We start from the raw sequence: 16,683 nt of genomic DNA on the forward strand, positions 1-16,683 counted from the left end.
GCCATCAGCACACACCAACAGCGGATATGAACACACGCATTTACAAAAGAAAAGCGCTCAAATTAGCCTATTAAAATCTGACTGAAACAAGTCTAACTCATTATTGTTAGGCTTTACCCCACTGTTAATTTCCTAACAAAAATACCTTAGAAACATTGGCATTTACCCAAATAATTTAGTCAAAAAAGACAAAAGCAACATCTGTGCTTCCGGTCTTTGCATTGCTTGATCTTTAAGCTTGACAAATACAAATCCTCACTGGTTGTTGTTGTTTTAGCCTTTACTCATAATATAAGCCTACAGTGTAAGCTCAGATAATAAAAAACAAAGAACAAAAAGTAAAATCACACCATAAGTTATAAGTAAGAGTTTTATTGAGTCAAAATAAAAAAGTCATTTTTGAAGAGGAACATTGTATAGGAGTAGAGCATACTTAGTAACTATGTTACTACTATATCATAGTAATATTCTTTATCATGTACATGCCTTGGCGCTATGGATAAGAATCACTGGAATACACCAAATCTGAGTGGAAATGGCATAGAATAGACTAGATTCACACTTTATGATATTATGTTTATTATGCCCTTGCATTTTGTATTGTGGAATTGCATTATTGGCTAATTGAATGTACGTGTTGAATGTATGTGTAATGTTTCACTTTCCTGAGCAAATTCTACTTAAATGCATTACAAATTGGTTAAAAATATATAAAATTTCAGACAAAAACTAGGCAGCACTTTATGGATCTATAGGCTACTACAGTTTTAGATATTAGGTATTAACATTTACTGTACCTATGGAAATTAATCACATTTTTTAGAAAAAAGTGGAGAGAACCTAAAGTCAGCATCTAACTAGATGGTTAAATACTATAAATGTCAGTCTACTTGTGGTACATGGCTCTATGGCTGTGCGAGTGAGGGCTTCATTCTCACAAAGCTGAAGTTGTAGACTTGTGGGAGTCCGTGGTGAGCCGTGAGGTTGAAGGATTGCCATGAGAAGGGCTGTAGACCCCCCTGTGTGGTGGGCCCGTTCACCGCCTCCATGGCCAGCTGGAGAGCCATCTGGAACTCCGTCACCTGCACCGTCACCACAGCGGAGAGGGAAGACACTCGTGTAATCTCTTTACTGTTCCCTCACTGGCCTAATGACATTTGCTGTGCCACATAGGAGCTTTTAAAAGGCCATTCAAAGCCTAATACAACTTCAACATCTCCCCAAGACATCTAGACTGACATCAAATGTGAAGTCCATTGAATTAGCAAAGTGGGTTTACCAGAAATATATGGTGGTCATCTGTGTTTTCTTTTAGATTTAGAAAGAGCTATATTGTCAAACTTAATGCGTGGATTTGAAGGGAAACAAGAATTATTCAAGGGTCGTTTTGACAAGACCCCACTTTCTTTATTTATGTACAGTTCAGACAATAAAGCATTCCCTTTTTTCTGTCTGTACATCGTCAGTTCAAAAGTTGTACTATGAAACTTTTCTGATCCGTAACATTCCAAAGTATGGCCTTAAACGTATCTACCAATTTACAATGTATTTTTGAGTAAAATCTGACTTGCCCCAATACAGACATATTGCATAAACAGCTCTTGAGGTCAAAATAAGTCACTGCATACTGTCTGTATCTAATTAAAAAGCAGTCTACTGTCCAATAAACAGGAAGTGCACATTAGCATCCTAGTTAGCTTTACCGATACGACAAAACTCCGCTCCACTCTACTCTGTTGTGAAAAGTGCTAATAAACTCATTGCGGTAAATAATTAGGATGTTCGGAATGCATAAGGTAAGTTAAAAAAAAGTTAAATTTAATGCCATATACTGCAATATTCAAGGGTTATGGTGATAAACAGGTGGTGGACCCTCTACCAGAAAAGTGACATAGGACCCCTTTTCTTCACAAGAAAAATCAACAGCTGACTTAGTCACACCCTCCCATCGGTGGTCCCACTAATTGACTATTTAGTTGCATTCACAGTTGGCTAATTTGCATTTAGATCTTTCTGTTGAGTCATCTTTCTAGCACTGCATAATGTATCGTATACCTTTGTGTCATAGCAGCCCCCTGGCCGCGGCCTCCTCTGTCTCAGGTCACTACGGCAACAGATGGTTTTACATGGATGCCCTCTTGTGTATGGGTCTCTTTTGTAATCTGAAATAAACTTTAGTGATTCTGACTGGCACTTCACAACTCAAGAAGTAACAACACTCAATCAGTAGTCTAGATACATACTGTTGTATCTCATGAGCTGTTTGAGTGAGTCCAGGCTGTGAACTTTGGCCTGATCCCGCCTCAGGATTTTAGCTCGAGGTGAAAGGTCATAGGAGAAGTCTTCACCAAATCTTCTCCACATGACACCAAAGCCGCTCAGGTTGTAGATTTCAGCGTGGAATGGGATGTTGTATGATGGCCAATAACCTGGTATATAAGAGCAGACAAAGTGTAACAGCTTGTGACTCCATCTAGTGGTGAGGGGTGACATGATAAAAAGGTAATCTATCGTAAAGGTGCGCTATGTAACTCTTGCTTGTCTCCATGGAGATGTTATCGCTTTGCCTTGTATGTTTCACAATATACACTAAACATACACATCTTTTTTATATCTCTTTATTTCAATACAGGTGTTTTGATAGACTTGTGAAACATGCATTGCAAGTGTGAGCGCAATGCATGTTTCCTTTGAATGACCTGTAACTTGACCAGGTGTTATCACTTGCTTGTCTCCATGGAGATAGACAGACTTAATGCCATACTGTGGAAAATAACAGGCAAAGCATCAACATAGAGACAAGCAGGTGGCAGGCCCTCTTGAAGCACCCAGTGGGAGCTGACATCGCTGTAAGCCTCATTACAAAAAAGAGCCGTTAGGAATATGAATTTATTAACAGACAAATTTGGCAGTGGTAATAGCAAATTAAAAACAGCAGAATCATGTAGAGCAGGATAATACGAGCATTTTAAAACCAAAATGATGAGGCTCACAGCAGCAGTTACAGAAAGAGCAGTGACAAGTTTCCAGTTTTATGTTTGGAAAGCGGCGCCTAGCGGGTTAACTATGTCCATTAATATATTCACTATGGATTAAAGATTGCTCAAACATGCATGAATGACTACAAATACAACTTTGGGGAGTGAATGGTGAGGGGAAACAACAATAATATTAATACTATATACAATTTTTTCCTATTTACCTCTGCGTAAAGCTTGGGTCTGGTCTGAGTGCATAACTTTGCCTGGGATCTGCTCCACCACAGTCAGAGCCCCGTCCCTGACGCTGTGACGCAGTGTGATCCTGCTGAGGTCCAAAACCATGTACTGGCTGTTGTATGTACCTGATAGACAAGAGGAAAGAGATAGAATACATATATTTGGCAGGTCAACATGGACAGCTCATAAGAATTGCAAAGATCAAGCACATATAGTAACACAAGAAATGAAAAAATGTGGCCCAAACACACTTTACTGTCACCATAGGGAAATTAGCCCTCTGCATTTCTTATGTATTCTATCATTCTTCTGTTTTTCCACATTCATAGTTAAGAGTAGAATAAAATACATTTCTTAAATGAATAAAATACCTCAGAAAAGCATTTAGCTTAGTTTGTAGCAAGAAGCATTATGAAGATATACTGCTAGCTTCTGCTATAGGCCTACAAGTAGCCAGCACTTCCATAATGTTTTTATGGTGACTTTGTTAAAAAGCAATGTAGCCTAAACAGTTTTTCTACATGATTTTGTGGGCAAAGTATTAGATTAGCATTACATTTGCAATATAAGGCTTAAAATCTGGATTCATTTCACAGAGCACTTTTTAAAGACATGTCCATGAGCAGTAATATCTGAGAGAAGGCTGAAATATCAACTGATAAACTAATTCAAGAAACACAGCCATTTCACAATGATTTGTAAATATTTAATCCAAATAGACAGGATATTTTGTTATCTGTGGACGATATTCTATTACCTCAAAAATTGCAACATCTGTGATTTGTTAAATGTGCCAAAATGCGATTTCAATTCAACTGTGACATATTATGCAACCAGCCAGTCAGAGAGAGCTTCTGATTTCAGGTTACCTATCAAAAAGTGTGTTTTTAAAGGTGCACTGTGTAACTTTTTGGTTTGGGATCCATCACCTGCGTGTTTCCATAGATGTGATTGCTCTGCCTGGAATGTTCCACAGAATGACATTAAACATATCTACCTTACATTTATTAAATTACAAGTAGTTTTATAGCTCAAAAATACCTAGAACAAGCATTTTGACTTTGAGTGGGGTTGCCTCTCCACTGATCTGACCTGTAACTATGTTTGGTTTTGACTCCATGAGGATAAAAAAGTTTAATACCTCACTGTGAAACACTCCAGAAAAAACAATATCATCTCCAAGAAAAGAAAAGCTTCTGAAGAACCTTCCACCAGAAAAGTTACACAATACACCTTTAACATTTTAAATTTCATCATGTCTACTTTTATTTTCAGTGATTATGCTGGCTATATTATTCTACTGGTTGCTGCTATAGTTGGCCTGTAATACTAGACCACATCTCAAACTTGTTGAACATCTGGTGATTGGGGGACTCAAGGCTCCGGCACACTCTGTCCTTGTCTCCACTGGGCTGCCATGGCAACATGACACAGCACGAGATCAAAGCAGGAGCTCAATTAACACACACACACACACACACACATATGCTGAGCAATAAGGGGTGGATGTTAGAGGAGCTGTCTAATCTCTACATGGAAAACTGTCCGGCTAAATATTTTCTACGGCGAGGAATTTTCCCTTTCATCTCTGCTCATTTCATTACACTGTCTCTGATCGCAGAAATATGGGCTTGAGTTTCAAATACCTCTGTAGAAAGAACAAGTCAAATGTTTGTCAGTTCAAGTTAGTTTGAAGTGGGTATTTTTGGAATTCACTAAGAAATATGATTAAACAAGGCAGGTGTTACAGGTTTGTATCAGTTAGCTCAGGCCTTTAAAGCTTATTGCACAAATACATTGCCTATATGTTTGTAATTTAGTTGTGTTTTTACCCCATAGGCAAAAATTGTATCATAATTATTATCATGTTAATGTAAAAAGTAAATTGCATCAACAATTATACTTTCTCTTTATCAAAAACATTATCATTTTAAAGATTCTATATTACACAAAATTGACTCTTGTAAGCTTAAAGTCATGTTCAAATGTTGTAAACTTAAAAACATCCCAGGTTTTGTGTTTTGTTTAATTCACACATGTTTGGGTAATGTTGGGTATGTTTGGGTCCTTTATTATAAGTTTTTCTACATCTCTAATGCTCAAAATGCTGTGTTCCACCTTGTGATGTCATGAAGCTCTATTTTCATGTCAACAGCTAGCTTTTACCTTTAGATCAGAAGAGGCTGAAACTATCAAAATTACTCTATTGAAGGTAAATTGGGTTTAAAAACACAGTGGAGCACTACCATATGACATCACAACGTGGAACAGAGCTCGAACAGCTCAACCTAAATATACATGGTTAAACTTATGTGAAAGAAACAAAACACAACATGGGTATATTTTTGATAAGAAAACATTATAACATGGAACAGAAAATATTACAATATGGGCCTTTTAAAGTGCTTTTTAACATAAGCCTCATTTTAGCATTTTTCTATTCTTTTTTTTCAAAATATCTAATTTCTATTTCCTTATTTATTTACCATTTATTGCCTCTCTGGGAGATTCTTGGCTCTGTACCTGAGTTGAATTTGGAGAAGACTCGCGCCCACTGCTGGCCGGTGCGTGCCAGCGTGTTGGCGAGGCGGACTCGGTGCCAGGCTAGCAGGCTGTGAGGGCTGAGGGAGAAGAACAGGGAGGAGTTGAACACACTGATGGAGGTCTGGGTCATCAGCAGTCCACTCCCCAGCAAGTAGAAGTCATCCAGAGAGGACAGGAGACCTACATCGACATGTTGAAGAGGAGATTTTATTCAAACAAACTTAAACATATTTTGAGCTTGGGTGAAAAATAACTATATAATCGGACTGTGATTTGGTCCTGTCAGTCTAGTGAAAATTTTATTTTATTAAGTACTTTTTGTATGTGCAAGTAAGTGAATGAACTGTTCATTTGGGACTAACTGTATTAAGTGTAAGCAATTGATTATTTAAACAAGTTTAGGTTTGAATTTAAATAGATGACTATATTAATAATGTCATGTAATGTGTTGGGTTTTTTTTGTTTGTTTTTTTACTATTATTATCACAAATACTGTGCTCCAATTAAAGAAACACCACATCTTACATCACAACACATCACAACTTATGGGAGGTGGTATGTCTGTAATAGAAAGTTAAAACCATACTTGTAACCATGACGATAGGTACATTTTATGCCATACTGTGGAATAATACAGTCAAAGGTATTTTTTTCAATTCCATTTTCATGGAGACAAGCAGAAGCAGGGCCAAGTAGTAGTATTTGTATTTGTGGAGATACAGACCTGCTTACAGTAAAAATTAGGGTTAAAAGTATTGAAAATCAGTACTAAGACTATTATTGAAGCTAGATACTCATTTTATCAAGAATCAAATAACTGGATAACTTTTATCAGAATCAGTGTAAGACCACATAGTATAATAAATAAATACTATTATTCAAATTACAATATTGTCAAAAAAGAGCTTTTAAAATGATCAATTGGGTATTAAAATTGGTATTAAAATGACAACACTAGTAAGTGAAATAAATTCATCCAAATTGAAAATAAACAGCCATTCATCATTTTCATATACTGTCAAGTAACTTCTTTAGCCTGTGCATTCTAAAAATAGTGCCCCACTTGTGTTGTGATAACGACAAAACAGTAAGAGGATTTCAATAGCCTGCCTCTCTCTCCTGGCAAATCTTTGAGCAATGAGACTTTTGGCTAGGGAATAAAATTCACCATGACAGGCTGCTCCATGGAGACAAAGCAGAGCGTAGTGTCAACATCAATATAAAATGGTCTTTGCAGAAAAAGAAAATATTCAGTTATGTAGTACCTGGGTAGCTGCTAAATGACATCTTCCCAGTAGCATAGTATGGGTCAGAGAGCTTAAAGTCCCAGTGCTTGTAGATCCTCATGGTAGCAGTGTAAGTATACCAGCTGGAATGACCCACAAGTAAGTTTTCAAAACCTGGTAGAACCTAGGAGACAGAGAAGCAAGGCAAAATGTGATTGGACATATGAGTAAGTAGTATTGGAACTATGAGCACAATAGATCACTCTAATTAGTTGATTTCTGTTCTTAGTGATCGGCTGCAGAGCTCAATCACCCAGGAGAAGCTTAGAGTAGTGCCGCTGCTCATCCACAGTCACAAGAAGACCAGTTAAAAATATATATATTTCTGTTTTATATGCTGCCAATAAGATTTGCATGCTTATTTAAATATGCACTGTGTAACTTTTCTGATGGAGGTTGTTTCCATGGAGATATTACTGCTTTACCACCAATATATGTGCATAAAGACATCTATTTTGCATTTATTCAATTACACTTGTTTTTATTGCTCAAAAATACCTGAAAATCATACTTTCTCAATCTGTTGCCACCACTAAAATTAGTAGCTCTCTGGCATTTTCATTTTATAAAGGTAGCTCATTGGAGGAAACACGTTGGAGGCAAAGTACTGACATCTCCATTGAGACAAAGCAGGTGGCAGACACTACACCACCTTTCAGGTTTTAGATCATAAACCCTAAATACAGCTGTTTCAGTAGTTTAAATTTGTACTAACTTTATAAAGGATTTAACAGCAGGCTCATTACCTTTTACTCCAGGCAATACAAAACAACAATCAGAGTAAGTAGGCATGAGGCTGACCTTTATAAGAGCTGTGCAGTGGCCCATCCCTGTGGTCCTGAAGGCAGCAGGCCCAGAGGAGTTGGAGCGCGGTGTGAAAGCTGGGACCAGGTCCAGTAGGTCTCCAATGCTGTTCAGGAGCTGGATGGAGAACACTGAAAGAGGCTGGGGGCACAGGGGGGACACAGGGGAGACACAGATGAAGAGGACCTGTGACATGCCTCTAAGCACCTCTTCTTCACTCACAGACCTCTCTCTGTTTACTTTTGGACCACTGTGCAGCTCCGGCCTGGAGACCATCCAGCTGAGCCAGGAGCAGTCCCATGTGCTGCCACAAGGGGTCAGTGCCGCGCCTCAGCTTCACCTGCTCTCTTGCCCACAGGTCCTGTTTACTGTTCAAAGAGGGCACTAAGTGAGCAAATCAAAACTATTATCTAAATTGAAACCTGATACTGTTTAAGCTCACCTTAAAAAACGTTTTATGGAACTGAGCACAACATCATCTTTCACAAGCTGTGAATACATATTGGAGTAGTGGCTAGACATTTGACTGTGGATTGAAAAAAAAAATAAAAAATTTAAAAACAACCAACCAATCAAACTGTTATCTATGTAATGAATAGCCTTCTGTACTGTTCCTCTTTCTGTGGCAGGACCCAACAAATGTTTGTCTTGAATATTACACAATATTGCATCAAACCAATCTGTATCCATGGAAAGAAGCTGGTGATAGACTAGGCCAAGTTACAGGTCAGATCTGTAAGACTGAGACGTGACCCTGCTTCATGAGACAAGCAGGTGACAGACCCTCCACTCTCCAGAAAACATAACCTTTCTTTATGATATTTTCCTTAACACTGTCACACTTGGCACTCACTCAGCAGTGAGGAACCCCTCCAGGTACCCTGCCAAGAATAAAGTAATCTCATCTTCGATTGCCGCCTTTCTCCCACATCCAGCGCAGATCTCCAGGACGCTCCACCCAGTCAGGAGCAGAGAGTCATTGAAGTAACCATAGGCTCCTCCGTCAGCTTCCATCACCCCCTCCCTCAGGACCACGCTCTTCTGGGCCGCATCCCAATACACCGTGGCCTCTGTGAGCTTTGCTGCAATAGAGAAAGGGATCACAGAGTTAGATAACATATATTATATAAGGTAGTCTAATATTTTTTTATTGTATTGAAAGTATTAGGGAGAATGTTTATTTATAAACACATTTTTGTAATGCAATTCTATTACAAATATACGACTAGAAGTGACATGAAATCGATAGAATACTTTTTTTTTTTTTTTCTTCGAGCGTCTGGATTCGGAATAAAAGCGAAAATCACAAGTCTAGCAAGTTCGCAGCACTGGTTAGCGGTATTAAGGTAAGCCAATATAGTTAGTTTGGACTAATTAAAAATAAATTAGGAATATTTCTGCTGTGTTAAATTATGACATATTTTTAATATTTCATGCCTTACTGTAACTTTGAGCTGGTGCCATCAACGCGCTGAGAAAAATGCACATTTGTCTGAATGTCTTCATTTTTTTCACGGCTTCAGACGAGAACATCGTAATAAAAATCAGCGGAATCAAAAATTTTGTTAGTGTAGCATGCTGTGAAATTTAAAATAACAATATAACCTACATCAAAAGTGAAAAACACTGTCCACCCCAGATGGGACTCGAACCCACAATCCCTGGCTTAGGAGGCCAGTGCCTTATCCATTAGGCCACTGGGGCTGCGTAAAACTGGGCGTGGCTTATCTGATATAAAAATAGACAAACCAAAAGAAAATTTGAACAATGAAATTGGTGTACTTGCTGTTTAGCATGACATTTTTTATCATTTTTACATTTTGTTTTGTTTTCTGTACTTTGTTTTCTGTGTATAGACTGCTCTAATATTAACCCAAGTTTAACATTTTTCCATAATGAGGTGACGATTGCTGGGCCATTCCATTAGAAAAGGGGTGCTAATGCAATATTAACTCCCATTCGCACAATGTTAACTGCGCATTAATTTTTCAGTCTCAACTTTGTTTCAAAGTACTTACAAATTACAGCAAACTACACTGTCACAAGCCTTCTTGTATATTATAGTTGTAATGGGATTTTAGTCAACTTCATATTCCCCCGCAGTTGCACATGCGCAAGGGAAGTTTGTTTTGTGGTGAGGATAAAGGCAGCTGCAAATCAGGAATTTACAATAAATAGCCCACATGGAGGTAAATATCTGATATATTTACAGTGGAAGTTCAACTAATTACGAACCAGTGAAGCAACCACCATTATCAATACGTTTCGGGCATACAGGTATGAGTAGCGGGCCCAGATACTAGCCAGTAGTGCTAGCTGCTTAGCATTAGCTCAGTTACTGTAGCAACCAGCAGCCGTAGACGCTTCGCGCTTTGTCGGTTTTCAACTGCAGCTTGGCGGTGCTCATAACCAGAGTCCTCTTATTTAACATTGTTTTATGTGTAACATATTTTTATAGGAGATAAAAAAGTCACTGAGGATGCCATTGTTTGGAAGTACGTTTAGTCCGAAGAAGACGCCTGCTCGAAAAGCTGCTTCTCTATCAAGCCTCCACACAGTGAGTTCACAAAAAGATTCATTTTTATAGGACGGACAGCAGTATTTACAGCATTTTTACACCTAAATGCTGCTTCAGTGAGATGTTTTAATAAATGTGTTTAAGGTACGAGCTATGAATTGTATATCTTTTCTCTTTTTAGTTGGACAGATCAACGAGAGAAATAGAATTAGGCACTGAATATGGACCACCCTGTATGAACATTGGAGGCCAGACCTGGAAATTTGAAGAAGGGCAGTGGATAACAGGTAATACACTAGATTAGCTAAGTGTGTTATAACATTTAGCAATGCCTGAGTGTAATGAATTTTCATTATTAAAATAATTTTGTCTGTTAAGAGTCTGGTGGAACTGTATCAAACAAGGAAATGCAGAGACTCAAGAAAAGAAATGCACAATTAGAAGAAGAAAACAACTTTCTGAAAATGAAGATTGAAATTCTCATGGACATGGTAAAAAACTATTTGATTTCCTTCCACAACCTATTATGATTGTTGATTCAATTCTTACTTACATCTTTTGAATTCTTATTTCAGCTGACAGAGACAACGGTGCAATATCACCTGATGGAGAAGGAATTGGAAGATGTAAATCCTCATCGAACATAAGGGACTTAAATATTCTTTAAGATTCTTGAGCCTTGTGTGTGTGTTGTTTTTATATTTTTTATTTTGCAAACCATCTAATAATCACTTGTGTCATAAAAGCTATAATAACTACACTCAATATTTACTGTACTGTAGCAATGCATAGCTGCCCACTGCTTTCTTACATACATGATGCTAGTGTTTTTTGATGGTTCTGCAAATGACTGTAACATTACAGCATTGCAAATGTATATAATATGCTGATTTTTGTTATCGATACATTGCAGCTGATGTCATTAACATTCCCTGGGGGTGTGATGATAATGGTGCGCACTGGTCTGTCTGAGGCTTTGTTAGACTTAAATCTGAACACAAACAAACTGAAAAAGAACTGACTAAGTTGGAACTAGAGCAGGTGAACTGATTTTGTACTGTCCCTTTCAAATAACATTAGTGAAAAGCTAGCTAGAATTAACTAGAGTTTTCCAGTCAGTCACTCTAACCTTTTTGTTGAAAATCAAATGCCTAAATGGGACAATGTACACGTGTTCATCCCAGGCACAAATGTGTTGTTTAAATCCATTTTGTATTTGTTTTCTTGAGGATTCAGACAATCTTAAAACTTTTTTGGCAGAAGTTGCTAATTTGTGCATTGTGTCTCTATGGTAACTAACTGGTGAACCGCCATACACATACCTGCATAACACCCCCAGCGTGATGTCACTGCCAAGTATCAATAATTGTTGTCATAAGTGTGTATTACTTTTACAATATGTAAAATACAAAATGAAAATAATGTTATTCATATTTTTGTAAATATCATTGTTTCTTAAGTAGTTGTTATCTAGTTGCATATTTTTTTATTTTGTGAAATAAAAGTCAAATCTGGTCACCTGCTGCACAAGTTGACTGCGCATGTGCGGAGTTCATTTCCTGTGATTGCGGCGCTACACGGCAAGCGGGAGCAACGAGCAGTGGATTTTTACTACTACCCGTTCGTCACTTAAATACCTCCTTTATTTTCGGGAATCGTGTGGATCTGTCTGAGTGTCAGTCATGCCGCGTGGTGGTAAGACTTTTTTTTCTATCAGATACGTGGGATTGAAAAACCCTGAATGTAGCTAACAAGTTAACCTAGCTCCTGTGGCTAGCTGATGAAATAGCTCTCTACTCTCACATGTTTCGGTTTCCATGTGCTAACCGGTCAACCCTAAAGTTTGTGTGGTCATGAATCTGTTTATTATGGTCATCAAGGGCTTTAATTTGGTCTCTATAGTACTTATTAATGGGAATCTCAACCGGCTAGGACAATGTGTTGAGCAATGGCGCCTGTTCTGTTTGTTTTAAAACACAAAAGAAATAAGTCTGAATGGACACTAGGTTTAATTATTGGACTGTCTACGACTTATTATAGATGAGCGCATTCATCGGCCAATCATTACGTGGTCTCAATATTTAAGCATTTAAGCAGACTAATATCCTGCGTAGTTGGACAAGAAAACCAGATTACTGTGCTATTATAGACTGAAGATCAAGATGGAAAGTGTCTTCATCATGGTGACTTGTGCAACGCAATAATGAAGACCTGTAATTTCAGGAAAAAAGGGCCACAAAGGCCGGGGGAAGCAGTTCAGCAACCCAGAGGAGATAGACCGACAAATGCGGGCTCAAAGAGAGATGGTATGTAAACTTTTTTTCCTCATAAAACCCTCTAATTAATTGTGTAAGAAACAAAAGTAATGGTATTAATGTGCTTGTTTTGTCAGGAAGAGGCAGCTGGAGCAGAGAAGGGCAGTGCTTCAGAGTCTGAAGACGACAGCAGCAGTGAAGATGAATCTGAAGTGAGTATATAATATATAGAGAATTCATTTTTGTTAATGCTGTTACCATAGAGAAAAAGAAATGAAGCTGCACTGATTTACAAGGACTAACTTTATTATCAAACCAATGTTTTAGTTAGATCTCATAAAATTTGTCCTTGAGGCAGAATGATGTGTATGATTTGGTTCTTTAAAACCAGTGGTGGAAGAAGTACTCAATTTTCTAAATACAGATACCAGAGCAAAGAAAGTAAAAGTATCATATGAAAAACATCTACTTCAGTAAAAGTTTTAAAGTACTGGTTTAAAATGTACTTAAAGAGTTAAAAGTACAAGTATTTCACACACATTTTAAGAGTGTAGTGATTTTAATACAGATTTGTGCTAAATTTTGTTCTCATGTTTTTTTCATGGCTGTTTTTACTTGCATATTTTTGTTTGCTCAAACTAATGAATGTGCCTTTACAGGGTCTCACACTATAATAAAAAAATTGTTTTTAGTCTTGTTCAAAAATGTAGTGGAGTAGAAAGTACAGATTCCTGGCCTCAGAATTTTTACTACTTATTACTATTACTTTACTACTTTTACTTTGTTACATTCAACCACTGGCTAAAACAAAGCTCAAATTATTATTATATTGGTTAAAACTAAATTGTCGTCATAACATTCCAAATAAAAAAAACTGACATGATGTAATTGGTTTGTCATTCATTTGTATTTGGCAGACCTTTTTTATAGTGTTTGTCATTTAACCCCAGAACAGGAAAAGGAGTGGGGTCGAAGGTCTTATTGAAATCGAGAATCCCAACCGCATCTCTCAGAAGAGCAAGAAGGTGACAGAGCTAGAGGTCGAGGCACCAAAGGAGCTGTCGCGCCGAGAGAGGTAGCTTCTGGTTCACTGTCTGATATGTCCTATGTAAAACATTTGAACCAAGTTATATAAATGTACTTTTTACCAGAGAGGAGATAGAGAAGCAGAAGTCAAAAGAACGCTACATGAAGCTGCATCTTGAGGGGAAGACAGATCAGGCCAGGGCTGATCTGGCTCGACTGGCTATCATCAAGAAACAGAGAGAGGAGGCTGCCAAGAAGAGAGAAGAACTCAGGAAGGGTACACTTTTTTTTTTTTTAACCATAACAGTAGTGTAATTTATTGCTTGTGTGTTTTGAATCAACAGCAGATCTTAGTAGTGGAATGTTTATTTTATGTTCTTTAGAAAAAGAAGCCGAAGAAGCCAAAGGAAAGCGTTAGCCCATCACCGTACAACATGCACACGCGTCTCAGGGGATGGAGAAAGACTGAAGATGCATATCAGAGAGGGACCAAACTGAGCGCTGTCATGGCAGGGTGCTCCTCGCTCCCTGTCCCTCAAAGTCATCCTGAGGGTTCCCCAGGATGGCGCTCAGATCCAGGACAACAGGTGGAGCGATGGCGGACTAAGTGGAAAGCAGCTGTTGGGATTCCTCTTCTTCGATGACTCCTGAGTAACGGAGGAGGCAATCTTAGGTTTTCCAAGAGTTGAACAACCCTTTTTTCTCTATCCTCTCCACAGGGTTTTAATTGTAAAGCTGCTGAAGTTCTTTCCATTCCTCCATTCTATACATTTTACAGGTTTACTCAGTGACCGGTTTTACAGTGAGCGTCCCTCAGGATGTTTTTGGTGCTTTAACTTCATTTAGTCAGGTTTTCAAAATAAGTGCATTTGGACTATGGTATTCATTCAATTCTTCTCAAAATACATTGTTAAGTTCAAGTAATGAGACAGAGCTACTTACTTCATGACCAAACTGACCTGTTAGCATTTTATTCAAAACTTTAACAAAGTTGGCACATTACATATTTTAGAATGTCATATCATGTTTTCTACAGTTAACTTTTCCCAGTTTATGACAGTATTAGTCACTTTACAGAGAAACTTTTTTTTTTTTTTTTTTCAAATAATTTTTCAGAAATGAGCTTAAAACTTGTCCATCTTTCCTTTATGTATCCAATCAAAATATTACTTGAATTGCCTGCAATAAAAAAACAAAAACAAACTATTACTATTATTGTGCTGATTATTCAAGCCTTGTTCACTTTGTTGACAGAACCATATATAATAAACATTGCATTTTTTTCAAGTTTGATAGTTAATAAATACTTGTTTACTGTTATTATTTGTAACAATATGTAATGCATTTACACTGTTGGGGGATCAAATAACAGCTAGCTAGCATACGTCTTGGATAAAATGTTAAATTCCTTATCAGTAACTGAACACCATATGGTTAACGGCTAAAACTACACCTCATGTAAATGGGAAATTGAATAAAAAATGTTATATAGCAGTAAATTAGTTTTTTCCAGAGGAAAAGTGGTATGGTTTCAGATGACATCACATGGGTGCCAAAAATGACTGATTAAGATGCAGAATTCTGTTACAGTGAGTTCTAGGGTCTTGTCACTAATTGAAAAGATCAAATTGAAAGTTTAGGCATTTGGATATTTATACAAATTCATCAACAGGAAATGTAATCAATAGGAAAAGCTATCTTGCCCTCCATCCGGGAGTATGACATCATCACATTCTTGAATCTGACAAACATCTATCCTCTGTGAAGCACTGTTCTAAAGAAAATAATGTGCTGGCATGTTAAACCTTTTTTGCAGTTTTTCTTCTCTTATTTTATAGTTAAAATATAATAATTTACAAACATTTTGAAAACGTAATCCCAAGTACAAGATACCTCATGATTAGTATCCCGCTACTAACACTAGGGGGCAGTGTTTATCCATGTTACTACCATGTGCGTCCTCCTCGGGTTTCAACAGGTCAGGGGGTTCGGTTGAAGCAATCCATTGCGGGTGAGATACTATCATAAACTTAATCGGAATTACCCTATAATTTCTTGGTGTTTAGTTTTTGTTTTGTTTTTTTGTTTGTTTTCATTTCTTTGACTCAGTTGTGTTGCTAATTGGTGGTTTTTAGATTGTGATAATTTCATGTTTCCTATTGAATTCATTGTACTTTGTCATGAAATACCGGAAAGGTAAATTGTCAAATATAAAACCTGATCATTTCTATTATTTAGACCCAAGAACATGCTATATTATAACAAAAATCTGCAGCTGAACAATATTCATTTTAGGTGCCCCCCCCCCATCTGTATTAAATAACATCGGCCTATAGAATGCTGTGATGTCCTGTGATGTTTTCAAGACAGGTTAAGTTCCTAACATAGACCACAAAAATGAAAATTAACGTGATATATGTAATACGTAATAAGACAGCTCAATCAATGGCCGATTAAAGTTGCATTATGTAAATTCTGGTGCTCAACACCTGCTTGTTTCCATGGAGATGTTACGTTTCCTGATCACAGTATGGAATTCAGTTGAACTGTCTTGCACTTATTCAATTACAGGTGTTTTTAGTGCTCGAAACCTCCTGCAAAAACGTGTATTCTAATTGTGAACATGTTCACCTCTCCACAAATCTGACTTATAACTTGGTTGGTAGCGTTTGTCACCTGCTTGTCTCCATAAAGATATGTTTAATGCCATAATTAGCAACATTCTAGGCAATCCAACATCTCAGAGGAAATTAACAGGTAGTGCACTCTTCACAAGAAAAGTTATATACTACATATACTACACCTTTATGTAAACTATCGTAATATATTATTATAGGATAATTTCAGGCAGGCTGTTGAGTGACTGGCTAAATCTTGTAACCACTGTTTATTTAGCCTTTATTTCCTCTTTTGACCAGCTCTCACATCCTTTTACCATGTACTTTTAGATATTACAGAAGCACACAACTGGCTACTATCCACTTACATTTAAAAAAATGTAGCCTATATTTGAAAACTGAGGGCATATTCTA

General features: G+C 37.4%; 3 protein-coding genes and 1 non-coding gene across 5 annotated transcripts; 2 read left to right on the forward strand and 2 right to left on the reverse strand.

Annotated features, from left to right (window-relative positions):
- Positions 1 to 905: 905 nt before the first annotated feature.
- plbd1b (phospholipase B domain containing 1b) lies at positions 906 to 8,971 on the reverse strand. Its single transcript, XM_020924145.1, has 10 exons — positions 8,706 to 8,971; positions 8,295 to 8,378; positions 8,079 to 8,220; positions 7,850 to 7,993; positions 7,028 to 7,172; positions 5,742 to 5,942; positions 3,203 to 3,343; positions 2,244 to 2,429; positions 2,056 to 2,162; positions 906 to 1,082 (listed from the first exon to the last, which is right to left on the reverse strand). The coding sequence occupies exons 1-10, from the start codon at positions 8,969 to 8,971 to the stop codon at positions 906 to 908; spliced, it is 1,593 nt and encodes a 530-aa protein (XP_020779804.1).
- Positions 8,972 to 9,483: 512 nt separating this feature from the next.
- trnar-ccu (transfer RNA arginine (anticodon CCU)) lies at positions 9,484 to 9,556 on the reverse strand. Its single transcript has one exon. It is a non-coding gene; the product is annotated as a tRNA-Arg (tRNA).
- A 380-nt stretch (positions 9,557 to 9,936) lies between these two features.
- On the forward strand, positions 9,937 to 11,902 carry cby1 (chibby homolog 1 (Drosophila)). Of its 2 annotated transcripts, none has more exons than XM_020924147.2 (5): positions 9,937 to 10,041; positions 10,311 to 10,409; positions 10,552 to 10,657; positions 10,749 to 10,861; positions 10,946 to 11,902. In XM_020924147.2, exons 1-5 carry the CDS (start codon positions 10,036 to 10,038, stop codon positions 11,015 to 11,017), a joined length of 396 nt encoding a protein of 131 aa, XP_020779806.1. In that variant the 5' UTR covers positions 9,937 to 10,035; the 3' UTR covers positions 11,018 to 11,902. The 2 variants fall into 2 exon arrangements, with proteins under 2 accessions (XP_020779806.1, XP_020779807.1); XM_020924148.2 differs by having other exon boundaries at positions 9,947 to 10,129.
- Positions 11,903 to 11,915: 13 nt separating this feature from the next.
- pdap1a (pdgfa associated protein 1a) lies at positions 11,916 to 14,955 on the forward strand. The gene is made up of 6 exons (XM_020924146.2): positions 11,916 to 12,065; positions 12,594 to 12,676; positions 12,763 to 12,837; positions 13,576 to 13,700; positions 13,777 to 13,928; positions 14,035 to 14,955. Exons 1-6 carry the CDS (start codon positions 12,053 to 12,055, stop codon positions 14,067 to 14,069), a joined length of 483 nt encoding a protein of 160 aa, XP_020779805.1. The 5' UTR covers positions 11,916 to 12,052; the 3' UTR covers positions 14,070 to 14,955.
- Positions 14,956 to 16,683: the final 1,728 nt, after the last annotated feature.

Source organism: Boleophthalmus pectinirostris, unplaced genomic scaffold (genome assembly GCF_026225935.1).
Source record: "Boleophthalmus pectinirostris isolate CB_2022bp ecotype Guang Dong unplaced genomic scaffold, ASM2622593v1 HiC_scaffold_14, whole genome shotgun sequence".
Classification (NCBI taxonomy): domain Eukaryota; kingdom Metazoa; phylum Chordata; class Actinopteri; order Gobiiformes; family Gobiidae; genus Boleophthalmus; species Boleophthalmus pectinirostris.